At 48.1% G+C, this 27,183-nt stretch overlaps 1 protein-coding gene and 1 pseudogene across 1 annotated transcript in view; one reads left to right on the top strand and one right to left on the bottom strand.

Moving 5' to 3' along the window:
- ANO2 (anoctamin 2) overlaps positions 1 to 27,183 on the bottom strand; it is a 341,667-nt gene that overhangs the window by 292,304 nt on the left and 22,180 nt on the right. The window contains exon 3 of the mRNA XM_058743946.1: positions 25,639 to 25,965. Within this exon, the coding sequence (XP_058599929.1) occupies positions 25,639 to 25,965 (327 nt within the window). The remainder of the gene's footprint in view (positions 1 to 25,638; positions 25,966 to 27,183) is intronic.
- On the top strand, positions 1,519 to 19,450 carry LOC131483716 (large ribosomal subunit protein eL34-like; annotated as a pseudogene).

Raw genomic sequence — 27,183 nt, 5'->3', positions numbered from 1 at the left:
TCAGTGGTTCTCAAAATGTGGTTCTGGGACAAGCAGCGTCAGCAGCTTCTGGGAGCTTGTTAGGGGTGCAAATTCTCCAGCTCTGAGACTAATGGAATCAGAGAAACTCTCAGCGTGGGGGCCAGAAAGCTGTGCTCTAAACAAGCCTTCCAGGAGTCTCAGTTCCAGGTAAGAGGACGTAAGCATGTTCCCTGCATCTTTTCTTCTGAACACAGCTACGAAACCTGAATAGAAGGTATGGAGCAGCAACTCGAGAATTCTGAAAGATAAACAGTAGTAGGCAGACTGAGGAACTAGGGAGCTCTTCAAACTAACACCAAACTGGTGTTTTTCTCCTTCGGTATCCCCCCGCTTAGAGCCAAGGCAGTCCAAAAGCCAGAGGTGGGCACCACCAGCCCGGCAGAGAGCCCCAAGAGAAGCCCTCTAGTGTTGGCTTGAGAAATTAAAAAAAAAAAAAAAAAAAAAGGGAACCTCAACACTCAGAGAGAAGGGAAGCAAACCCCCATTTTTTTTTCTTTTCTCTGTGCTTTTGCACCCTAGCCCACAGGCCTCTAGAAGTCTAAGGGAAAGGAACCTTCTCCCCTGAGCAGAGGGGCTGTGCCCCCAAGAGGGTGGAGCAAACCCCTGTTGCTGTTTCTCTCTCTCTCTGTTCTCCCACCACTTGACCCAGATACAGATGCAATTGTGGGAAATATGCGGCAGAAGAGGGTAAGCAAATCCCAAGGTTTCTGGAGAAAAGGTGACAAAGGGGACGTTGGAAAACTGGAAGGTACAAAAAGATCACAGAGAGGGAGGAGCACAGCAAACTGTCCCCATAAAGCTGTTCATGAACTCCTTCGCTCACCCCTGGGCTGTAGGCACATGCATCTGACCCTAAACAGTAGGCTACATAAAGACTGGACTACGTGGTAGACCGCTGCCCATGTTCCAAACTAGCCACCTGGGAGCATCTGCGGGACAGATCCAAACAGCACAAGGCTTTGAAAATGAAACTGATATTGAAACCACGGTCCACAGAGGACTGGTCAGAACTTGCAGCCTCCCAGGCAGATCAAGTGCCTGCTAAAACACAAATAGGATTTAAACAGGACCCAACATCTAATAATATTGAAAATGTCCTTGACGCGCTCAGAAATTATTGAGCACACAAAGAAACAGAAAATGATTTTATGGGAAAAGGCAACAGATGCCAACTCCAACACAGCAAAGATACTAAATACCTGGCAAACACCTTTAAGCTACTTTAAGTAGCTATTATAAAAATGCCTCAGAAAGGGACACTCTTGAAATAAATAGAAAATTTCAGCCAAAAAAAAAACAAAAACAAAAAACCAGAAGACATAAAAATGAACCCAATAGAAGTTCCAGGAAAAAAAATACAATAATCAAAATCAAAAGCTCATTGATGGGCTCAATAGCAGAATGAGGGTGACAGAAGAAAGAGAATCCTTCAAAAAACCAATAGAAATGATCCAGTCTGGCTCTCTTCCAGGGGGATGGCATCCATAAGCATTCAGAATGGTCCAGCATTTGACATGTCATCATAGGCTGTCCTACAAAGCAGCCTCTAACAAAACTAGGCTATCCTGAACCCCTGGTAAAGAATCGTTTACCTTTATACCAAGGAGATTAAGAAAGCCCTAAAATCTGCACGTGACGTGTATCCAGGCCAACTTCAAGGAGTCTGCGCTGGGAGACCTAAAGTTCTTATGAGGTTGTCTAAAACAAGAAAACATGTCAGCGGGGTCCATGATGGTTCCATGCGTGCTAAGTGTGTTCATGACAGGATCAAGTGTGCTTTCCTTACTGAGGAGCAGAAAATCATGGTGAAAATGTTGAAGTCACAAGCACAGAGTCAGAAAGCTACATTTTACAATGAATCTCTTTTGAGTAATAAAAAAAATTAAATTAAAAAGAAATTATCCAATCTGAACAACAGAGAGAAAAAATAATTGAAAACAACAAACAGGACCTCAGAGACCTATAGGACATTACCAAAACGATCTAACATTAATGCCACCAAACCTCCCAGAAAGACAAAAGAGAGAGTTCAGTGCCGAAAAGAAATTTTTTTAATAACTGAAAACTTCCTCCCAAATCTGGTGAAAGATAGAAACGTACAGATTCCAGAAGCCCAGAAAATCTCAAACAGAATAAATCCAAAGAAATCCATCCTCACACATATCATAATCAATTGTTGACAAAACTAATGACAAAGATAAAAAAAATACTAAAGGTAAACAGAAAACAACTATCTGAATGAGTACAGATTTCTCACCAGGAAACGAGAAGGCCAGAAAACAACAGAAGAACATTTTGTAAATACAGACCGAAAAGAACAATTAACCCAGAATTCTCTATCCTGTGGAAATGTCATTAGCAAATGAAGGTTAAAATAAAGGGCTCTCAGATGAAAGAAAACAATATCACTTCCTGCCAACAATAAAAGCACTGCTAAAGGCAAGTCCTCAGACAGAAGGGAAAATTAGAACATCAGGAATGAAGAAAGACCCACAAAAATGGTAAATATCTGAGTAAATGAAATACACCATTCTATCCTTCTTGATTTTTAAAAATATGTTTAGTCGTTAAAATAAAAACTATAACATTTCTGACACATTTTTCAATAGATGTCACCGTAGTTACATAAGAAAATGACGAGACAAAGCAGGAAGGGACTTATGAGATGGTAAGGTTTGTGCACTCACCTTGAAGTGGTAAAACACTGATTCTGAATAGACTATAAAAACATAAGCATATCTACTGTAATTCCTAGAGCAACCGCTAATCAAAACATACAGAGAAACATAGTCCTAAATAAGTTCTTCAGGTGACTCTGATAATACTCAAATTTGAGAACAAATGGACCACCTCCATATACAAACACACAAGAAAGATCTTTCAATCTAATTGACATCCTGATTAGTAGTCCCTATGACACTGTATCTCCAGCTTTAAGAGATACAGGGGATGATTTCGACCTAAAAAATGTTCTAAAGTGATTATCAGGAGAATCATAGGACATAAGCAATGAACAAATAAATAAGCCTGTTTGTCAATTCCCCAGCAGGGTAAAAGGGGCAGCTCTTTCCCACCCCTGGACTAGTAATCAAGGCTGGAAACTGGACATCTGGTTTTTGAGAATCACCAATAGTCCTTGTGAGGGGAGTCTGATGGAAAAAACTGAGGGCCTTGCTGCCTACCAGTTGTGGTGGGAGGAATTCACTTGGCATTTCTGTGCCTTCGTCTTCCCCTCCTTTGAAGCTCTACCATTCTATATGTCAAAATGAAGATGAAAAGAGTAACACCGAAGATGAGGAGAGCTTCACAGAAACCTAGGAGGGTTGACAACCAACACTTCGTAGGGATATTACCTGTTTCTTAAGAGAACAAAGAAACTGACAGAAATAAACTGGGTAATTCTCTCAGCTTCCTAGTGAATTAGAGAAATACCCCCAATTAATTATTTTGGGCAACTGAATTTCAAAGAAATCCCTTGCCTGAAGCCCCAACTGGAGGGGATCTGAGTACATAAGGAAGGTAGGATAATAAAACATTCTGGGTTAAAAAAATAATTCAGGAAGACAACGACAAGAGGAAAAACTCTGATTGAGATAATCCAGGATTTCAAGCTCTGAAGAAAATTCTAAGTGGAGATATAAATTCAGGAGTTCTCTTAACATGAAGACGGCAGCAGAAATGTTGGAAATAAATCATCATGGGAGTAACTGTAAAATGAGAAAAGGGAGCCTAGAAATGACATTCAAAGCAGCCCAACATTTAAATAAAAACCCTGGGGCAGCCTGGGTGGCTTATTCGGTTGAGTGTTTGACTCTTGATTTCACTAGGTCATGATCCCAGGGTCGTGGGATCAAGCCCTGCATCAGGCTCTACACTTGGGATTCTCTCTCTCTCTCCTTCTGCCCCTCCTCTGCTCATACACATGTGCACACTCTCTCTCAAATTAAAAACATAAAATCAAAAATCAAAAAGTATTAAAATAATAATCCAGCAGAATAACCCAGCCAAGAAGACTGAGAGGAGGTGGCCAGAGAAGTCAGAGGGAAATCAGGAAAGCGTGGCATCGGCTTAGATAGTGTTTCAAACAGGAAGGAAAGGTTAGCTCTTCTGAATGTTGCTATAAGGTTAAGGAAGCTGAGAACTAAAATATCTGTTACGTTTTAGCACCAACCATAGGGGGACAGTCATCTATGGCCCATAGGGGCCATGTGGGGCACAGTGGCAGGAACAGAAGTCAGACTGAAGGAGCTTGCTTAAGATAAAAAGATTAAAAAAAAAAAAACCCAGAAAATGTAAAAAAAACAAAAACAAAAAACTCTGAAAGGCTGTGAAATACCTAACATAAAGTGCAATGTTTACAACAAGGAGGTATTAGCACAAATACAGTCGAACAGAACCACAGAATAAAATAGAGAATCCAGAAGCAGCCACACACACTTGTTTGATGACATGGAACACTGCAGAGCCACAGGAAAGGACGGTTCTTTCAACAAACATTGTTGGGTCAATCAGACATCCATGTGGAGAAAAAAATTAATCTTGACTCACAAACATGCCACACACATAAGAAAAAAATCAACTTTATGTGGACTACAGTCCAAAAGTGAATTGTTAACCAATAAAGTTCTGGAAGATAACATTAAAAAATATATTCACAACTTGTACTTTAAAGGTGATGATTTCTCAAACAGAACACAAAAAACACTAATCATAAGGAAAAGATCAATAAATTAGACTAGAATAAAATTAAGAAACTCTATCCACCAAAAGGCACAAATGAAGAAGGAAAGGAATACCACAGAGTGGAAAAAAGATATTTGGAAAACAGATACTCAGGACAAGACTCATACCAAGAACATATGAAGAACTCCTTCAAATCAATGAGAAAAAGGCAGACAATTCATCTCTTAAAATGCTGAAAGACGTGAACAAGCACTTCACAAAAGAGAATATCCAATGGCTAGGGAAAAAATACATGTGAAAAGGTTTTCATCTCATTAGCCATCAGAAAATGAAAATTAAAACCACACTCAGACACCACTATGTATGTAGCAAGAATGGCTAAAGTTAAAATGACTGACAACACCAGGAGTTGCCAAGTATGCGGAGAAACTGGAACTCCTGTACACCGCTAATGGAGAGTATAAATTAACACAAAAACTTTGGAAACTGGTCAGTTGTGTCTACTAAAGTTAAACAAACATATATACCATATGACCCAGCACTTCCCCCCACAAAGAATACCCATCAGAAGTACATTCACCAAGGGGCGCCTGAGTGGCTCAGTCGGTTGAGCATCTGACTCTTGATTTTGGCTCAGGTCATGATCCCAGGGTCGTGGGATCAAGTCCCACATTGGGCTACACAAGATTCTCTCACTCTTTCTCCCTCTGCCCCTCTCCCCCGTGCATTCACCAAAAGATTTGTAAAAGAACAGTCAAAGCAACACTATTCATAGCTTAAAGCAGAAAACAATGTCCACTGACAGGAGACTAAGTAAATTGTGGTACACTCGAATGAAATAAATACCCTTATAGTAGTGAATAAACCACCACTACACATAACACAGATGAACATCACATACTTAATGTTGAGGGGGAAAAAAAATGAGGCACTAAGTATATACCAAATGATTCCATTTACATAAAGTTCAAAAACAGGCAACACTCACGCCTGAACACAGAAGTAGTTATGGTGACCTTTGGACAGGGGCCCGTGACTGGGCAGAGGCCCAAGGGGGGTTCTGGAGAGCTGGAAATGTTATATTTCTTCATCTGGGTGGTGTTACACACATGGATCCACTTGGTGATAATTCATCAAGTCCTACACTTACCATTTGTGCATGTACGCTTTTCTGATATATGTTACACTTCAACAGGAAGGTTTCTTTAAGCCTGGCTGTGAAGAAGAGGAGCGAGCAGGTGATAACTGGAGGGGTAACCGGGTTGAAAGAGGGGTTCCCAAAGACAGGGGAAAAAAGGGTGGGCATGTAAAAGCAAGCGGCAGCCAAGAAGCTTGGTGTCTCTTGCTAGGGTGGGAGAGACTCCCCCTGCTCTCTGCCTGAGCTGGGACTTCACATTCTGCCCTAGTGTGCCTGTGCATGAGAGACACACAGTAGACTACTTAAAACAACCCCTTTGGATGGTGCTTCCAGGTTAGAAGCCAGCAAATCTCTCTTTAACAGTCATTTCTTTTTTTAGAGAGAAAGGGAAGAAGGGAGGGAGTCCAGGCACCAAGCAGGGGAGGGGCAGTGGGGAGGGAGTGAGGGAAGGGGAGAGGGAGAGAGAGAGAGAGGGAAAGGGAGAGAAGGAGACAGGGAGACAGGGAGAGAGAGAGAGAGAGAGGGAGAGAGGATCTTAAACAGACTCCATATTCAGTGAGGAGCCAGATGCAGGGTTCAATCCCACAACTCTAGGATCATGACCTGAGCCAAAACCAAAGAGTCGGACGCTCAACTGACTGAGCCTCCCAGGCTCCCCTAACAGTCATTTCTGATCACAGCTCAGAGGATTACAGACTTCATGTTATTAGGAATTCTAACAACTGAGCCAACTAGCCAAGTCGCATGAGTTCCATCTTCAGAGAAGGAAAAAGATACATGCAGTGGGTTAGCAGCTATCCCCCAAAATCGCTTGGTCCCTCAAAGACCATGGATCCTGGGATCTTCAGTCAGGTAGGTCCACAGAACCCATGAGAATAAGGTGGCAGCACGTGTCATGGAAAGTGCATAGCACTGAAATGGAGCTTCGTTTCATCTCTGAGAGCCTCAGTTTCTATAAAATAGGAATAATTTCACAATAACTACTACCCCACAATAGCTTTAAGAGAATATGAATATATACTCGGGTGACCACACAAATGCTTGTTCCCAGGGCACCTGGGTGGCTCTGAACATCTGACTTTGGCTCAGGTCATGATCTCGCAGGTTCGTGAGTTCAACCCCCACATCAGGCTCACTGCTGTCAGCCTGTCAAAGCAGAGCCCGCTTCGGATCCTCTGACCCCCCTTCCTTACTTGTGCTCTCCCCAAAATGAATAAATATTTAAAAAACAACAACAAAACAAAACAAAGCAAAAAACGAATGCCTGTTCCCTTTCTCCTCCCCCTTCCCGAGGGGAGTGGAAGGTTTTCAGAAAAGAAAACCAGCTCTGCCTTGCAAAGAGTTCCCACACACCAGGGATGCAAAGGTCTCTAGGGTTCCAGACGCATGTTCTTGAGACCACGCAGTCTCCTGATGCGATATATGCCAAGAGCTAATCCCTCTCCCTCTGCAGTCCTCCTTCAGCCCATCCACATGGGTTTCTGTGTTTCTACATGGCTTGGGTGTGTGTGCTTTTCCTAGACTGGGAATGAGGGAGACACGGCAGCACAGTGTGTGTGTGTCTGTGTTTCAAGTTGCAGCTGTTTATTTCCCCAGTTGAATTTTAAAATCACTCCAAATTCATCAGCATCTTCTGAGGAAGCCTCCTACACAGCAACATGTTCAAAACTCAGAAGCTGTCCGGGGATAGGGAGAAAGAGCACTGGGACAGGGAGCAGGATGCAGGAGTTCTGTCTTTAACAGCTTTCTCCCCACCCCCACCCCCACCGCCCCAGCCAACCCCCTTCCCAGGTCACTCAAGTTCTGACAATCTTGGAGCAGCCATCCCACTCACCCTCATTCACACTCCTGGACCTCAATTTAATCATGGTAAACCGAGAACCCTGGGAGGCTAGAGAGGTACCACTGCACCCAACATCACCTTCTAGCTCTGGGTCAAGGTAAAGAGTGAGGCAAGATATAGCAGGAGGAAGACAAGGTTGTTTGGACAGGCATCTGTTTCTGAGCCCCTCCTCACTGAGAGAGGCTTAATTTTCCATGCTTAGTAGTGAGCACCCATCTAGAGAGCAGAGGACAATTTGTAACGCTTCTGGGAATTGGAGAAAGTTACCAAACTTCCATGGGCCTCCACCTGTAAAATGAGACGAGCATTAAAGACTCTCAAAGGTCCCTTGCAACTCTGACATTCTGAGTCATCGGGGTTTACAATAAAATAAAATAAACCCTCCTTTTTCTAAAAAAAAAAAAAAAAAAAAATATGGGGGGAGCATTCACTCTTCCTCTGCATTTAACTTGTGGCCCCTGCCATCCTGGCCCAGGCCCCTACCTGGACAGGAAATGGCCCCAACCCCCTCATCCAGTGGGACTTGGTGGCTTCATCTGCTGAGTATTTAATTAGAACTGGTGATGGCTGTTTGGACAGAGCCAAGGCCAAGAGGGCAGGAAGGCGTCCCCTTGTTCTCGGCTCAGGAGACTAAGAGAAAGCGGAACAGCTGGGACAGGTCTCGGGGTAGGTCGTCCCCCTGCTGGCAGCGCTCGATGGCTTTCTGTGTTCATCAATTCAGACGTCCTCCTGGGGAGAGCCTTGACTTCAGAGAGGTGGGGCCCCTCTCAGCAGAAGAACCGGCTCTCCCCAGCCCAGAGCCCGCTCCATTGGCGGTTTGCTTTCCGAGGGCTGCATGCAGCCCAGCAAGCCCGTGCGGTACAGGCTGCAAAAGGGACCTGGAGATGTTAGCAAACCCAGGCAGGAAGTAACAACGAGCAGATTCAACCTGGAAAATGTGGCTGCTGCATCTGGGGATAAATAATCAGAAACACAAATACTCAGGTGGGAGGGAGATGCCTGGAACAGGAAGCGGCCAGACAGCATTTGGACAGGAGCTTGCAATGTGATCTAGTGACAAAGAAATTGCTGGGGGATTCACGAGCTGGATGCACGGAGGTGATACCCCAACAAGAACAAGGAAGGAACAGGGGCGGGGCCGAGCAGCTGTACTGCGCCTCTCTAGAGGCCAGGACTAGGTGGACCAAGGGACTGAGATGGCAGCAAGAGAGGTTTAAGTCAGACTCTAGAAAGAACCTTGTCCCTAAAGTATAGGGAGATATTATCTGAAACGATGGAGAAGTCTCTAGGAAGATGTTTGAAGGACAGGGACACGAGAAGCCTGTTCCAGAGGCAGGGGCGTGGACAAGATGACCTCCAGATATCTCATGCAGCCCACCGAGGAAAATGTGAATCTTCAGGAAACAGTGAGCTGACCTGCTTATTGGTGTCACAGGAGACAGAGGATGGAGCAACCCAAACCAGCCAAAAACACTGAAATTCAAGATCTGGGAAAAGTCATACGACTGTCCTGAGTCTGAGACAAAGCTGGGAAAAGAGCTCCAATCTGCAGATTGTCAGACTCTCTCCTCTTCAGGCCCAAAAGGAAGATATTTTCCAATCTTCCCACTGGCTCCACTGCCTGGGACATGGGAGCTTCAAAATGAGGCTCTGGAGACATGAGGCATGTACATGAGACCCAGCGGGGCCAATCAAATGCATGCCATCTGACCGGCTCCTTCACCAACACATGGTTGCTCTGGAGGGAGTTAGGTTAGACACCAAGAAGAACTTCCCTCTTGAGTTCTACGATACTGCACAAGCAAGCAAAAGAGCCAGTTTATATTCTCTCTTCCTCTGGTAGGATAAGAGGCTAGAATGTGCTTGGAGCTATACAGTGCATAGCTGTTCTCAGCAAAGCACAGCAAGAAAGGTACGGTGTGCCTCCCTTCAAACTTGAGATTTGAAAGTCCAGATTTAGAAAGCAGAAAAATTGCACTGATTTTTCACTTTAAAAATGGACTTACTGGGGCACCTTGGTGATGTGGTCAGTTAAGCATCCAACTCTTGATCTCGGCTCAGGTCGTGATCTCACAGTTCAGGAGTTCGAGCCCTGCATGAGGCTTTGGGTTTCTGTCTCTCCCTCTCCCCCATTTGTGTGTATGTGTACTCTCTGTCTCTCTGTCTCTCTGTCTCTCTGTCTCTCTCTCTCTCTCTCTCTTTCTCTCCCTCTCTCTCAAAATAAATAAATTTTAAAAATTTTAACTGGACTTACTATAACAAGTTACATTAAAATGCTTAAAGTTCAATGAGGATTTTAAAATCAGGCTAGACTGCTAGCCCAAACCAGGGTACAAAGATTAAAGATCTAGGCCCGGGATCTGTGATCTAGGTCACAGGCCCGGGAATGTGAAGGTCTGTATGATTCCAGGTGAGCCTTCCTGGCGACCAGTCAGCCTTCTGGTGAGGTACTTGATACTGGGTCTTAGCTTTTGAGAGAGATTTCCAGAGACTCCAGAAAGAAGAAAAGAAAAAAAAAAAGCCTTTTAAAGAGGGGCTGGCTCCTCAGGGCATTGGGACAACAGGCAGGTGTTAGAGTCTCCTGCTGGTCCATGAAGCCAGACCAGAAGACAGATGGATGTTATCTGGATGGGAGACTACATCTCATGTACAGACAGGTCAGCCTAGAGGTCAGCAAAAGACAGAAGTGTTTTAGGGATCTCTGGATCCGAGATCAAGGAACTAGAATAACAAGGAAACTGAATCTCGGGCATATGCCAGGCACGGCTCTCAGCACTTTGGGGTATGTCATCTCACTGAATCACTTGTTTCCCTGACAAATATTAAGTACCCACAATGTGCCAGATGTTTCTTCAAAACAACTCGAAGAGATCCAATTAGAAAACTAAAGTGACAGGAGACATCATACGGCTTGCCCAAGCTTATACATCGCTTAGTGGCTGAGCTGGGATTCAGATGCAGTCTGGCATTCCAACTCTGCTTACATCAGAACTTTCTCCCTCAGGAAACCTTCCAGCCCTGCCCTCCCTGGTTCCAAGCAAGACAGTTAGAATGTGTATCTACATACATATGCCGACAGGTCTGTGCAATTTGAAATCACCCAAACCAGTGAAGCTGAGGGGTGGTGCAGATAAACCACAGCCCTTTGGTCCTGGAGGGTGTTACACTCTGGGTCTGAGGGAGGAAGATCCTAGCATATCTGTCTGATTCAGCTTGGCTTAGGCTAAGATTAATGACTGAATTAGCTTTCATTTCCTGAGCATCCTAACAGCAGGAGGGAATGACCCAGAATGCAGGAGGCTGTGAGCAGATTAACCACTCACCCTCCATAAGTAGCCACACATGGAATAAACCTGCACATTTACAGGGGCCATCCTGCATGACCCTGAAAAAACTGTCTGCCTTCTGTTTCTTCATTAAACACTGACCTCCCCAGATGTACTGACCACGTCCTTCATCCCAGATCAGAACAGAAGCCTTCGCGCTTAAAGGGCATTCCATCCCAAACGGTGCCTGGCTGTTACAGCATTAGGCTGTAAGATAAGCGGCTTAGGACAGCTGGGGTAAAGGAAGGAGGGAGGCCGGTCTGGGGCCATGGTCCTTGAAAAAAAGAAAGAGCCAGTATGGTGTGATTTCCAGAGCCTTGCTCCACCTGCTGGTGCCCAAAAGCCTGAAGCTTTGATCCCTATTCAAGTGTAGCGGCTTCAAAGCAGGGTTACATGAAGGGTCTGAAGGAAAGACTGGACAGTCCACATAAAGGATGTAGAATGATGGAGAAACCAGACGGGGAGAAGCCACAGAAAATGCACAGAAAAAGCACGCTCAAGACCAACGCCGCCTTGTCCCCCATACCCACTCTGGTGCCTGAAGGCAGGAAAGGGCAGCACACACACCTAGGGATCATCCCAACCCTGCTCCACAGAGAAGCTTCCAGCCCGGCTCAATGTCCTCCCTGCTGGGGTCCCGAGAAGCTCCGGATGCCACACTGCCCCGACGCCCCACAGCACCCCACGTGCTCTCCAGCTCTTGCCGTGTCCCTCCCCAGCCTCACCCTCCTGGCAAACCCTGCTGCCTCTCGCCCCTGCCTACTGGCTCCACGCCCATCTAATGGCCTCAGGGCCAGCCCTGAGCAGATGGATTCCTTTTTTTTTTTTAATATTCTTTATGTTTATTTATTTACTTTTGAGAGAGAGAGAGAGAGAGGGGGATGCTACCCACAAGTAGGGGAGAGGCAGAGAGAGAGACACATAGAATGTGAAGCAGGTTCCAGGCTCTGCACTATCAGCACAGAGCCCAACATGGGGCTCGAACTTACGAACCGTGAGACCATGACCTGAGCCGAAGTCGGACTCTTAACTGACTGAGCCACCCAGGCACCCCTGAGCAGACCAATTCTTGCCACAAACACAAATTACAAACCTTGTAACTAAAAGGTGTCCACAGGATGCAACTGTTCCCCAACCCACAACCTCCCCAGACAGACAGGATGGAAGACAGGTGTGCCCAACAGGGAGCAAAGAGGTAAGCAGAATAATCTCAAGTCCAGAGGCTACCTTTTCCTCTCCTGAACCTGCTTTAGCTGCTGGCAATCCCAGTGGTGAGAATATGGCCACCCTCTCCTCACACCAAGCTCAGATGACAGAAGCGTTATCCCTGGACGGGTGGGACACCACAGTGACCGAGAGCTCAGACTCCGGGTCTGTCTGTATCCCTCCCTGACACTAGCTGTTGGACCCTGACCAAGTTAGGTAACTTCAGTTTCCTTATCTACAAAAGAGGGGGCAGTAGTGGTAAATACTACAGAGGGTTGTTACCAGGACTAAATGAGTTACTTGATGTACCTAGCACAGAAGTCATTGTGCTCATTAAGAATAACTTGGAAGGCAGCAGCAAGATGCCCAGGGAGGGAATGGTCCAGATTCCCATGGCAGGAGGGAGAGAACAGGTACCCCCCCCCCAACACCAGCAACACTGAGACCAACAGTGACTGAATGAAAGTGGGGTCCTGATGCCAGAGGGGCCTTCGGAGCATGGCCATGGGTCACATGGGCAGCTCCTGCCACAGTGTCCACAGCAAACAGGACCTGCGTCTTTTTCTAGAGGACTGGATAATCATATCACAGAGAGTAGCCTGGCATAAACACAACCACCGCCAAGGGCTTCAACACAGTGGTCTGTGGCATTGTGGGAGGTGCCCACCAGAGGAGAGCTAGAGGCTGCTAAAAGAAAGAAGAGGGAGACAGCTAGAGAGGAAGGAGGATGGAAAGACAGAAAAGGACAGCTGATAACCCCTGGGGCTCAGGGCACCAAACCCCCCTCAACACTGGGCCCAAGGGCAGCCTGTAAGGGCTCAGGCGTACCCACAAGTCTCCTGACCACCCACCTCTCCTCAGGGTGGGTGGCTCTGAGGGGGAGGCAGCCTGCTGTCACATTTTCTTCCCTGGTTGGGGAAGGAGGTGAGGGAACCAAGAAGGAGAAACAGGAACTGGGAGGGGACTCCCCAGGAAGAGTGAAGGGACAGGTTCCCGGCTGGAAGAGGGGCGGGGCTGGGTTGCAGAGAGCGCCCCATCTCTGGAAAGCCTTCCCTGCCAAGCCTAACTCTTGTGGATCTCTCCCTCCCCTCGGCTCTACAGTGTACTTTCTCGCTACACATTGTGCTTTGAATCAATTCAACAAACACTGTTGAGCACTTACTATGTGCCAGACATTGTCCAAAAGAACAAAGAAAGAATGAAACACGGTCCCTGTTCTCAAAGTCTTCAGTCGATCCAGGAACAAGTGAAACTCAGAGGCTATACTAAGTGCTTGGGTGATGTTGCCCAAGTACAGAATAAGGAGCATCAAACAGTGAACAGACACAACAGAGCATCAAATAGCATTTTTAAATAGTGCAAAAGTGAGCCTCTTTCTAACTTTCCTGCAAAGATAAAGTCTCAGATGCCAATACACCTTTAACCTCTCCAATACTAGCAAAGCCTCCTTCTCAAGGAAGAGTGAGCAGTACCCCCCACCCCCAATGGCCTAAGATCTTCCACAGCTGCTGCATCCAGCCAGAAATGAATGACCTTATTTGGTTTTTTCTGTGGTTTATTTTTGCATTACTGTCTATTTCTTGGCCAGTGATACTGGTTCTCTATGATAAGGATATGGTATTTCCTTTTAAAATAAATTTAAGGGGCATCTGGGTGGCTCAGCCAGTTAAGTGTCTGATCTTTCATTTCAGCTCAGGTCATGATCTCATGGTTTGTGAGTTCGTGGCCAGTGTTGGGTTCTGTGCTAACAGTGCAAGGCTTACTTGGGATTCTATCTCTCCCTCTCCCTCTCTCTCTGCCCCTCCCCTGCTGGCACTCTCTCTCTCAAAATAAATAAATAAACAAACATAATTTTTTTTTTTTTTTTAACGGGGCACCTAGGTAGCTCAGTTGGTTAAGCATCCGACTCTTTAATACCAGCTCAGGTCATGATCTCACAGTTCATGAGTTCAAGCCCGGCATTGGGCTCCAAGCTGTTAGTGCGAGCCTGCTTGGGATTCCCTCTTTCTTCCTCTCTCTTTGCCCCTCCCATCACCGCATGCTTGCTCTCTCTCTGTCTCAAAATAAATAAATAAACTTTAAACAAATTTAAATAAAATAAAATAAATTTAAGTTTAAAAAGTGAGCCAACTTAGCAAAAACAATTCAGCAAATAAGAGTAGAGAGAGTAAACTCCTGACACTGGTCAGCAGTGGTATTCAGGATCACGACCATGGTATTCAGAACCGGTGCTGTGAGACTCTCCAGCCCAGAAGAGACGCAGTGAGCACATGTGCCTGCATGAGGCGGTCTTGTTTCCCGGCTCGACAGTAAACTTCCCGCACCTCCTCCTCCCTTTGGGGATACCTTCATGCGTTCAGAATATGGACAGAAAATTCAGCTCAGCTCACAGGGAGGGTAAAAAATTGGAAAATTAAAGCAGAAACGTGGACAGGTGGGAGAGCCAACTCGGGCCCACTGGCAAAGAGGAAACCCCACATGATCCCTACAAAGGACGGTGAAAACAAGGACACTTCATTTTCTGACAGCCTACAGTTTAGGAAGTATGTTCACCTGTGGAGGGTGCTGGCTACCCATCTCAAATAAGAAAAGAGACCCAGCATGGCTGACAAACGTGCACGAAAGCACACATCAGTGAGTCCCATTTGTGGCCCTCCACACACAAAGTTCTCCCCACTACATTCTGCTGCCGGACAAGTCCAGGTGACCTGCACGAAGTAACTCCTACTGACGGCCACTGGTCTTCTAAAATGTTCCGCTAGCAGAGCTGGGACACCCAGGCCGTGCTCACAGGCCATGGTGTGAGCTGGTCCGAATGCACCCCCTCAACTCCTCGGCGCACAGTGAGAACAGTACATAGCAACACACACAATGGCGTAACCGTGGGCGGGTGGTCTGGCAGGGAGCCAACCGCGAACCCACACAAACTCTGAGGGCTCTGGGGCTTCAGCTCCAAAGCCTTCAGGTTCCTGTGTCTGCACTTGACAAAGAAAACTCAACAGACCAACAGACCCATCAAATTCCACTCCTTCTGACTTCCTGTTCCTGAAAAGGTGCTAAAACGCCACAGGCCCTCTCTGCAGCCAGGGAAGCCTCGACCCTCCGAGGGCCTGTGGATGAGCTAAGTGTAAGTTCCCTGGGCTGGACGAGTTCAGAGGGAGGGAGAAACACAGCTTTAGCTAAAACATTCACAGCCAGAGATACTCCACCCTTTGACACCTGACAGCAATGGAGGGATCCCCAAGTGGAAACTCAACGAGACAGTTACAAGAATGCCAGTGGTCACCTGGCCCCTTGGACTGCTGAGCTGGATGGGGAGTCCAGCTACTATCCACGGTGGGCTGGGGTGCAGCAGATGAGAACCCCAAACCAGCGATGATCAAGGGATGGTGAACACATTCCAGAAGATATCACAATGCACCCAGGACTTCCTGGAAGCCATTGGACCAAAAATGGCAATCTCTATGAATCTTGCTGGGGAGATTCACAACACTCTTGCCTTAGCTGACCTCCAAGCCAAGAGGGATGGAGGGATGAGGGAAGGTAGGGTCTCCACAGAGCACTGTCTATTCCAAAAGACAATGACACAGCTAACAACCCTACCATCTCTTCATCCTTTTGCTTCCAAGGTACTGTCACTTCGTCCTCCTCACAGTCATGATGCACAGAACAGGGAAGGCTGGGAACACATCAGGGGCACTGTTGCTTTTGTTTGCAGCCTGATGTAAACATGAGAGGCAGAGAAGCCATCATCCTGCTCAGACTCACCAATCTACTTGCCCTTTGCTCATCCAGAACAAGGGTCAGCCTTCTTAGCAGACTGCATCACCAGGTGCCATATGTTGACAACTGCCTGAATCCACAGGGGCTGTGGAGCCCCATAAGAGCTGTTACAACACCCTTCATAAAAGTCCTTCAAACATTCAAACCAAGACCAATTTTAGTGGAAGGACTCACAGGATGGGCAACAAACACCCACAACCAAACCTAAGTTGCAAAATTAAACATGATCGGCCAATTCTAAGTTTTCCTAACATTAATATTCTTGTACTTCTCATCCACTTCCTCTGCCCTCAACAAGTACTTACTGGCAGACAAGGAGTAACAGCCACCAAAGGTTTAAGGAAAAGAACAATTTTAAATTGAGAAAATCATCTTTATCACTGCAATTTTCCAGTAAATTGAGAAAACAGTAGCAATTTTTATGTTAGCATAGACTACATCAGTCTAAGTCATGGAAAGCGAGCACTCTCAAGTACACCGTTTGAGAATCCCTGATGATGCCCAACCTTCTCCTTTTCCAGATGGGGAAGTCAAGGTCCAGAAAGAAACCAGCTGGTGGTAGAACAGAACCTAGAATGCAGGTCTCTGGTACTCAGCCCAACCCTCTTTCCTCTCCATGTCCTTCCTGAGTTCAAGCATATTATGGACTAAACCACATACTTCCAAATGCAATTAACCACGCAGGCCCCAAGTAGCAGCGGCAGCAGCAGGGAGGGGCTCAGGGGATGTCACAAGTGTGTTCTGTTCACATGCCCCTCAAATCATGCCCCTGCCTCAGGGCTCCCCAGGAACCTTCTCTGAACCAGTCTCCAGACAGCAGCTGGTGGGCATCCCCATGTGGCCTCCATGTGGGGAGGGATCCCCACAGCAGCCAGACAGGACCACCACTCACTGCCTGAAGCTTCTCCTCAGTCTTAGAGGTTATGTTCACGGTTTCATAACCTTTTTTGGGCCTTGGAGCCCTAAGATGATCAGCTAAAGACCAGCTATAGACTCCTTCTCAGAATATTTTTAGATGTGTAAAATAATTATACAGAATAATGAGGAGACTAAGTATATAGAAATATAGTTATTAAAATATTTAAGGGGCGCCTGGATGGCTCAGATGGTTAAGTGTCTGACTTTAGCTCAGGTCATGATCTCACAGTTCGTGAGTTCAAGCCCCACATTGGGCACAGCAGAGAGCCCTCTTCGGATCCTCTGTCCCCTCTCTCTCCAGCCCCCTTCACTGGGTCTCTCTCCTTCTCTCTCTCTCAAAATAAGTAAATAAACTTATAAAAAAAGTATTTAAGCATAAACTCATGATATAATCATATACCTGTTTCTTTATCAACACAATAAATAGCAAGACCTAGCAGCACAACCCAAAACTGTCATAATTTCAATTTTTTTAATGTTTACTTATTTTTGAGAGAAACAGAGCATGAGTGGGGGAGGGGAAGAGAGAGAGTTGGACACAGAACCCAAAGCAGGCTCCAGGCTCTGAACTGTCAGCACAGAGCCTGACACGGCCCCCAACCCACGAACTGCAAGATCATGACCTGAGCCGAAGTCGGACATTTAGCCGACTGAGCCACCCAGGTATCCCTAAACTGAGCATGAGGATCCGTGCTTTTGGACCTTTGTGCAACAACTATATCATGCAACAGAAATCCATGTATGATTTCTATCAGCGACAAACTCACAGGAACTCATAGTAATGTAGCTTTGTGCCTGTGTCCTTAATTGAAGTAAACACTAAGTTCCAGTTAAGTGTTGGTGAAAATAAAGTACAACTTTCTAGCATCCAGGTTTATGAATTCTGCCCCTGAATTCTATTCACAAAACTCCCAAGGTTTCAGAGCTCCCGATGCTGCCTCAGAGCCCCAGGGTCATCAGATATGAGGCACTGGGGCACCCAGATGAGCTGACCTAGGGTGGCTGGGAGACCCTGCCTGCAGGAAGAAGGAGACACTTAAGGCTGAAGTGGCCCCAGAACCAACCTCACCACATGCCAAGCATCAGATACAACTACCAGGTGTCTCCAGACCTGGAAGGCTCAAAGAAAGACACTTCCACATGCAACACCCACTTCAGCAAAACTAACTTGCACAGCATCTACCAGCAGCTCAGCGTGCAGAGGGTGAATCCTGCCCAGAGACCTGATAAGAATAGAAGACTCAGCCCCCTCACTTCTGTAAGGACCCAAGCATCGGGGAAGAGAAAGGGAAGGTGAGCCAGCTGAGAGCTTCCAAGCAGAGGGAGGACTTGGGGTCACCCAGACCATCTGTCACTCTCCTGGTACCCTCTCTTACTGCTCTTTTAGATAGACTTTAGGTGACTCTCTGCAATCAGGTCAGCATCCCCTAATAGACTACAAGGTCCTTGAAGGCAAGGACCACATCTTAGTCACATGTTTCATCAGGTCCCAGGATGTGGCACCTGTAGGCGCTCAGTCAACATGTGCTAAATGAGAGGCAGGAGAGGGTGGCAGGGACAGAGTCTGGCAGGCCTCCCCTGGAGCTGATCCCTTGCGTGTCTTTACAGTTGAAGTGACTGCCCAAGCAGCCTCTGGTCCACAAAGACCTCGAACTTATCAACTGACAAACGGAGGGTGGCCTTCCTTTTCCATGCCTGTCTCAGGGCCCAAACCATCTAGCACTGCCCTGAAGAGGCAAGATTAATTAGCAGGATAGAGACCAACTTTTCCATGACCAAGTGCAGAGGCACATGTAAATGATAGCAGAAAGCACAAGGGATACTCAAAATATGTAACAACCGGCACCGTGTCTGAAGTCAGAACAGGCACTGGCCAAGGACCCTGGTGCGACAGGTCAAACCAGGAGCACCGGTCAGACCCCAGCCCTGCGGGAAGACAGTAACTCAGCTCCAAGGAAGACAGAGCTACCAGAAGGAAGTCAGTCCCCCTTGACCTGCTTGTCGGCACAGACTCTCTATCATCAGTGTTTCATTTATGTAAGACATTACCTAGCAGTGTGACCTTATACAAGCCATGTCCTCCCAACTTTAGGCCCTGTTCTCTGACGGAATTGAAAGAAATGATCCAAAGCCCTTCCAGCTCTAATATCCTATGATTGCATTTTCTCATATATCACTGGCTGCACCTGGTAACAGAAAGCCAGCAAGACACACAGCCAGCTAAGGTGGCACACAGGCCAGAGGCCCTCAGCCAGGCCAGTCACTGACCCTTGCCCTCTGTCCTGTGCGGTGGGACTGGCAAATCAAAGGCTGGACACTCCTTCCAGCCCCTTTGGAGGAATTCTAGAGACCTCTAGAAGCCCTGGTCAACAGATGGAAGACACCAGACATGAAGGACATGAGAGAGGGCCACACCCCAGCTCCTGTCCTCTGCTGCCGAAACCCCTGGCCTGCTTTTCACCAGACCCACTGCCCGAACTCTTTCACGACCTGGACGGTGCTCGCCTCCGGATGGGCGACTGTGTAGACTAAATGTCACCCCTGGAGAGTCATTTTAAGAGAACAGGGGGAGCAGTTGCAAGGCACAGGTCTGCTCCTCACCAGCCTGACGCCGGCTCGGACAAGAGACAACGGCTGCTTGCACCACCTCAGCAGGGTCGCCATTAGCATCGAGCAAGAATACTGAGTGTCCATTTTTGTTAACTCTTTGGAAAAGGAAACATCTACCCAGTTTTGGGAGGCCTGACTTCCCCTCCTCACTTTTCTCTGTACTCCACCCCCAGGCTGCCGAGAGGCCTCCCCCTCGGAGATGAGATCCAACCAGCCCTGTGGAGGCTCTGCTCTGCTCAGCTGTGCAGCCCCAGGGGCAGGGGTTGCTGGGGCCTGTCTTTGTTGTGTCCCCTGAAGATCCCTTAGGGTAGGAGAGAGAGGCAGGTGAGAAGCCTAAGGCTCCCTCGTGCGGCTTCAGGGTTGGGCACGTGGGACAGGAACACACGCAAAGCCAGGGGGAAATCACCACATTTTCCTCAGTCATTAGCACAAGTCAACAGCAGTGTGACCGCTACCCACACCCGGGAGAGCGCAGCAGCCATCACCGAGAAACAGCACGGACTGGGGCGTCATTAGTTCCACATTTGTATTTTGCCTGTGTTCGCAGGAGACTCTCCTCTCGGAATTCTGAGGAAGGAAGACTAGGAAAGTGCTATCGAGGGCTCGGCAGGCATCTCTGGTGCAACAAAGACCCCAGACCCTCAGATGGAGTTCGAACCTCAGTTGGATCTCGAAGTAGGTGTCACTGTGACGGAGCCGCTAGCCTCTCAGCCTGGTTCCTCATCTCCTTCAAAAGATGAAGATAACAGCTGCCTGGCAGGATAGTCCCAAAGACGAAATGAGGGAGCACAAGTGAAAGTGAGATCCACGTTAGGAGGCACACTGAAGGCATTCAGGAAAGTTGGGTTCCTCCCTTTAAACCACAGACTAATGATAGAGAGCAAATTTCCCAAAGTCACCCAGCTCCATCCAGGGGCCTAGGAGGATGCACTGTTTAATCGGAAGTATAAAAACTCTTCTGAAAAGGAAGTGGGAACAGGAGGTGATGACAAAGGTCAAGAAACAGTGGCCTCTGGCTTTAAGAAAGTGAGAAGACATTCTGATATTCTTGGCCCACATCTTTTCCCCTAAATCAGCCTTCCTGGGAGATCTTGACATCCTACACCCCAGACGTCCCCCAGCCCATTTCTCTGGCTCCATGCAGTAATTTGGGTTAGATATCAGACATCCAGGGCTCTAAGGTGAACAGTCAGGTGTCAGGGTCATTCTAAGGCTGGTGGGGAGGGGTCCCCTCTCTGCAGAGAGGGAAGGGATTTGGTCGGTCCTGGGCTCCCACCTGACACCAAGTCAGAGAGGAGAGCACCAACTTCTGGTGCCTCCCAGCTGGCACCGTGCCCCTTCCAGGCCTGGCTCTGCCAGAAGCAGCCCAGGGACCTGTTGGAGATGCCAGACCAGGCTGAATAAAGGCAGCTTCTGCTATCGGTTCTCTGGTGCCCTAATCCCAGGGGAGCTAGCCCCAAGCAAGGTGGCCCCTAGCCTCCCTGTCAATGCCCTCTCCTCCATTCCCAGTTTAGAAGGTCCAGCTATCCACACAGAGGGAGTTGTGGGCCGTGCCTGCTAGAATCTCAGGGCCTGCAGGGTGGGCGAGGACCTTTACACCCTAAGTCCACAAATGCCCCCTGCCCTCAGACCTGCCACATGCCTAGCGCTGCGCCTGGTTCTGGGATGCCCCCTGGTGCCCCTTGTTCATCTGAGTCTCTGCCTCTGTCCTTCTGGCTGTCTGGGTCAGGGCAGGAGGTTTGGGAAAGGGTAGGAGGAGGTGTGTCACAGAAGGCCTCATTCAGCCCCCCGGCTCCACAGCCCCGTCTGGAGGCCCTGGGTGGGTAAATCCCTCAAATGCTCGCATTACCCTCCCACTCGGCAGTGATGCCCGTCTCTAGACAGGTCACCATCACCCTCATGAATCCAAATTGGCAGTGAGGCTGCAGGCATCTCTGCCACCCACAGGCATCTCCAGCGCGACGTCTTCAAATGAAATCTAATCAGATGGCTACACGTAAGAAAACATATATGCAAACTGTCACCTGATAAATACTAAACAGCCTTTAAAACATGAACAATGTCCATACATGGAACTACGCCCACTGACTGAAAATGCAGAGCACCAAACAGAAGGCATGCACCAAACATCATCCTGTGTAAAATTCACTCAGCCACCAGGGGCGGAAATGACTCCTATGATAGTCAATCAACTAGAATTTGATGGACACAAAGTTCTTTTGATCTATAAGGCTAAGTGAATAGTTTCTAATGGGTCTCTGATACAAACCCATTTCCTCTCCATTTATCTTAAAATCGAATTGAAACCAGAGCCTAAAAGACAGCAGGGCCCAAACGGGCAGGGGTAGCTGAGCAGATGGGACCACCACACTCACCCTCCAAGCTGCCTTCAGGTGCAGCCAAGCCACGGCCCTGCTCCCGGGAGGTGCCAGCTCCAGGCTGCTAGCTCATGACAAAGACTGAGCATCCTGACGCACAGGAGAGCTCTGCAGGCCCCCATAGGCCCCCAGGAGAGGTGCTCGGGGGCTCCGGCTAATGAAGCTCCAGCCAGTGTTTGGCACCAACATGGCATCACGGGGGAGGGGCGCGAGGGGGAACCAGAGAAGATCAAGGACTGCCGGCCCTGAAGGAGGTGACAATTCCTTCTCAGTCTTGTTGGGGTGATACGCGGTAGGAGGCCACATGGGTGCCCATCATGCTGGGGGAAGTCATCGGGTAACTGTGGTGACGGCAACTTGCTCATCCATTAGGAAAACTGGGTTAGATGCGCATGCAGAACACAAAGGATCCCAAAATACAGGGCCGAGAGGGAAAGTCAGGAATAGAATAAGCTGTAAAACAGGGTACCTCCTAGGTAAATTAAAAACATGTACAGTTTCAAGAAACCATCACAGCCAGCGGAGCCTAAGGAGGCAGGATAACTATAAGTAATGTGGCATCTGGGATGCGATCCGGCACAGAAAAAGGATAGGAGGTAGAAGCTAAATAAATCTGAATAAAGTAGAGATTTTAGTTAATGATAGTATATCAATACTGGTTCATTAATTGTGATAAAGGTACCATATTAATGCAGGGGCACCTGGATGGCTCAGTCGGTTAAGTGTCGGCTCAAGTCATGATCTCACGGTCGTGAGATTGATCTCCATGCTGGGCGTGGAGTCTGCTTACGATTCTCCCTCTCCCTCTCTCTCGAAAGAAAGAAAGAAAGAAAGAAAGAAAGAAAGAAAGAAAGAAAGAAAGAAAGAAAGAAAGAAAAGAAAGTACCATATTAATATAGATGTTAATAGTAGAGGAAACTGGGTACGGAGTATATGGAAACTCTCCGTCCAATTTTTCTGTAAATCTGAAACTGTTCTAAACAATAAAGTCCGCTTTTTAAATGAAAAACTTGCATAAAGCAAGAACAGCGCCAGGGCACTTGCTGGGATGAGCACTGGGTGTTGTATGGAAACCAATTTGACAATAAATTATATTTAATAAAAATTAAAACATTAAAAAAATTTAAAAAGCAAGAACAGCACCATCCACTCCCCCAGGAACATACTGCACTGGAACGACTGCCTGTGGAGGGAACAGGCAAGTATCAAGGCGGGCGTTTAAGTACATGACGCGAGGGTCCTCCCTGTACGCCAATGGTGATAATGTGCCACGACTGACAAGTGCCATTAACTTAACGCTTTGCATCAGAGGTCCCAAAACTAACAATGATTAATTTTCAGAAAAGAGAGAGAGAGAGAGAGACAAAACTGCAGGAGAGTAGGTCACAAAGGCCACATGAGTGGAGGGGGCTCTGGGTTGCTGAGTGACCTGGAGGGGCCTCGTGAGGCAAAAGAGTTAAACAGGCTTTGAAGCTGGGGTGGGGGGCCGGGGGTGTGGAAGTTGGCGCTTTGTGCTGGTTGCAGACCAGGGATGACCATCCAGGACATGCTCCATGTCCCCATCTAACACTGGTCAGTCCCAAGAGCTATTTCTGGGCCCTCCGAATTCCCAGCCAAAGCCAGGAAAACCTAAATGGAACCTGCTGGTGGGCAGCAAAGCTGGGCGGTGATAGAATAGTCGTAAGAGTTGCCAGGGCAGTTATATTCGAATTTCAGATCAGCAACAAATAATTTTTTTAGTATTAGGTATATCCCAAATATTGCATGGGACATACGTATGCTAAAAACGGATATGCTGTTGATCTGACATTCAAATGTAACTAGCCATCTTGAATCTGCTAATCTGGCAACTCTAATTAATAACAGTAGTGACATGCACTATTACTGTCCTAAGTACTTAATTTACTTGTCTTGTTTTCCTCTTCAAACAACCTCCTGAAGAATACATCGCTACCCCCTTTATACAGACATGGAAACTTGGACGCCAGACCTGGGATGTGAACATCTGTGTAAAGAGCCCACCCTCTTGAGCATGATGCTGTGCCCCAACTAAGTGGCTGAACAAGGCCCAGGCCTCTGCTCCCTGACACCCAGAGACAGGTGTGTCCACAGTGGTGGTACCAAGCTCCTTGCATGGTCTTCAAAACACATTACCACCTGAAAAACCTTCCCACCAGACCCAATTCATCAAGTGAACTTTGGGTTTCAAAAAGGGAAAATCAAGGGAGCCCCAATGAGTCCTAAAAGAGTACAATCTTCCTGCATTGGTGGAAAGAACAAGGAGAGAAGCAGTTCCTACTTTGAGGGTCTAGATAGGCAGCACACATCAGCAGGGCAAGGGTCTGAGCCGAGCCGCATGCCATCCCTCCTGGAGACAGAGAAATAGATGAATGACCCCTGGCAGTTCTGTCCAGTTTGGGGACAGTATTAACTTAAGTCCTACAAAACAGGTTTCTAATGAGAATGGCACCCCACCCCTCAGCATGACTCATATTTAAAATAATACTAAGGAACATTTATTGAGCACCTACTATGTATTGCACATTGTGCCAGATGTTTTCACTGCCCATCAATTGCTGGGGCATGTAAACCTACAGTCCAGCAGGGCATTTGCCTATTTTGCAGATGAGGAACCTGAGATTCAGGGAGATCACTTATTTATTCAACTACATGACTTTACGGTTCAGACTCTGTCCTGAGTGCTGAGGATGCAGAAGTGAACCAAACAAGACCCCTGCCTTCATGAATCTGGTTGGGGCGCAGATAAAAAAACAAATCTATTATTCTGTTTCAGGTAGCAGTGCCAAGTGTGATGAAGAAAAGTAAAGCACGGTCAAGGAACAGAGTGATAGGGTGGGAGTATTTTAGCTAGGATGGTCACGAAGATGTCTGGAAAGAGGTGACATTTAGGCAGAGGTCTGAAGTGAGGGACTGAGCATGCCCAGGTCTGCGAAGGGTGCCCAAGGCAGAGGGGACAATCAGCGCAAAGGCCCTGAGGTAAGGGTGACCAACACACAACCAAGATAATGCCAATGGGCTGGAGGAGGTACAGGAAGGTGGGAGGGGTAGAAGATGAGTTCAGAGGGGATGGTTAGGCCAAGTCATCTTTAAAGGATCACTGTGATATGAAGAAATGGATGGATGGATGGATCCAAGAATGGATGGTCGGATGGACAGATGGATATGTAGATAAATGGACTTCCATGGATTCCTTTAGGCTGCTACTGACCAGGGGTGAGAATATATGTAGCTCACAAGTTGATAAAATATGTCCAATGTTCAGTTTCCAATTAATCATCTCCCTCAGAGGGCCTCAGGCAAGCACATTCCTTAGTGAAGTATATGCCCTAGAGAGGAATTTGATCCAAAGTTGCACAGGCAATCTGGGTCTTCATTCCAAGGAAACCATTTGAAGAAACCAAGGCAAGGCAGAAGTGTCTTGCCTCCAATCTCTAGGCCAATGCCCACGGAACAGGCTGGACATCACCATCACTGCCTTCACCACCTGGGACTCCCCTAGGCAGAGGCACCAGCTATACCAATGCTCTTCCTCAAGTCTTTGAACAAGAAAATCTTGTATGCTCATCAGATTTAAAAAAAAAAAAAAAAAAAAAAAACCACGCCACCTGCCAGAACAAAGCCAACACTCCCGGCAGGTGACACTGGTCACCAGGGCGCCAGTCCTGCAAGGCCATCCCATCCCACGACCCTTTACCACCTGCCCAGCCTCACCTCCACATCCTTCTCGAGCTCGAGCCCTGCCTCCATCAGGTTGTGCTCAAACTCCTCCCGCTGTTCCTTCCTCTCCTCCTCCAGGGCATCAAGTGGCCCCAGTTCAATGTCACCGTGGCCACCAGCACGAGGTTCCTTGCCTGTCTCCCCATTGGAGACAATCGCCAGCGAGGGGCCAGGGGAGCCATGGCCAGGGTGCACCCCACGTTTCCGGTAATGGTAGGCGAGCACATAGTCGACCTTCCTCTGGTTGTCATGGAAGTGCATGCGGCTCAGACGGGCCTCTGAGGACACTGGCTCGTTGGCATCCAGGTAGTTATTGATGACCTGGCCAGAGAGAACGGGACAGAGACAGCGAGGTCCAGTGAGGAGGAGTGAGAGACGGAGGAGGCTAACCCTGTGCTCTGGGCCCAGGGCGGTGGACTAGGAGGCAAGGCCCTCAGGCCCAGTGAAAGCCACACAGTGGCCTAAGTCCTTCCACCATACCCAGCCCACTCAGCCCTCCATCTACATGTCCACAGCCTGGAACCAATGCCTTCACTCCTGCCCTGGCATCCGTGCACACACATATGCTCACACGCACAGACGACACGTGCAGCAGCGAAGCCCTGTGCTTCCGCACCTGCCTGCACACCAGAGCCATGCACCACCCCTGCACACGCACACACAGCATCGACACACAGCACCTCTGCACCAGCTTTCCTGCACCCATCTGTGCACAAGTGCACTCTGGCACACGCAGCCCTCCACATGCATGGTAACACACCCACGCACACTCATCTCCTTGCAGATCCGCCGGCCTGCCTGCAAACGCATGCACGCTTACACACACAGATTACTCACTGGCAAGTTCTCTGGATCCATTGGAACAAGGGCCAGTTTCTTGTCACCCGGCCCACCCCAGCCCCACCCCACGGGGATTCACTCTACACTATGCCCCTTCACAGCCCCACATCCTCCTCCTCCTCCTCTGCAGCCACCAGTGGGGACGGCAGCAGGGGGACTGACTTCTGCTCCCGACCAGCCTGGAGGTGGGAGGTTGAGAGAAGAGGAGGGGAAAGAACAAGGCGGAGCAGGCGAGGGACCTGCCTCCCTCCCTTTGGGCGTCCCCCTGTTTATTACTGGTTTGGTACCCAGCTGCCTCTGCAGCCACCTGGGAGGTCACCTGGGCAACCAGATGAAGCGCCAGCCACAGGGGAGAGCCTCAGAGCCACCACGGCAGAGGTCTGGTTCCTCAGATCTGTGAGGGGAGTCAAGGAGTCTGCAGACCAACAGGTGGGCTCACGTGGCCTCACACCTCCCTCTCCCTGTCCTCTGACCACAAGACTCCAGCATAGTCGGGACACTGTGCCACCATGACTTGGAGAGAGAGAGGAAAAGGCCCTAAGAAAAACCCTGGAGATCTCTCTCTCTCTCTCTCTCTCTCTCTCTCTCTCTCTCTCACACACACACACACACACACACACACACACACACACAAACCCCTGCCCCCCAGGTGGAGAGTGTCTCAGTCAAGAGGCTCCCTTTGGGCCCCCAACAGGGCCA

Source organism: Neofelis nebulosa, chromosome 8 (assembly GCF_028018385.1).
Source record: "Neofelis nebulosa isolate mNeoNeb1 chromosome 8, mNeoNeb1.pri, whole genome shotgun sequence".
Classification (NCBI taxonomy): domain Eukaryota; kingdom Metazoa; phylum Chordata; class Mammalia; order Carnivora; family Felidae; genus Neofelis; species Neofelis nebulosa.
The sequence above is the reverse complement of the archived record's forward strand: the minus strand, read 5'-3'. Positions and strand labels throughout refer to the sequence as shown.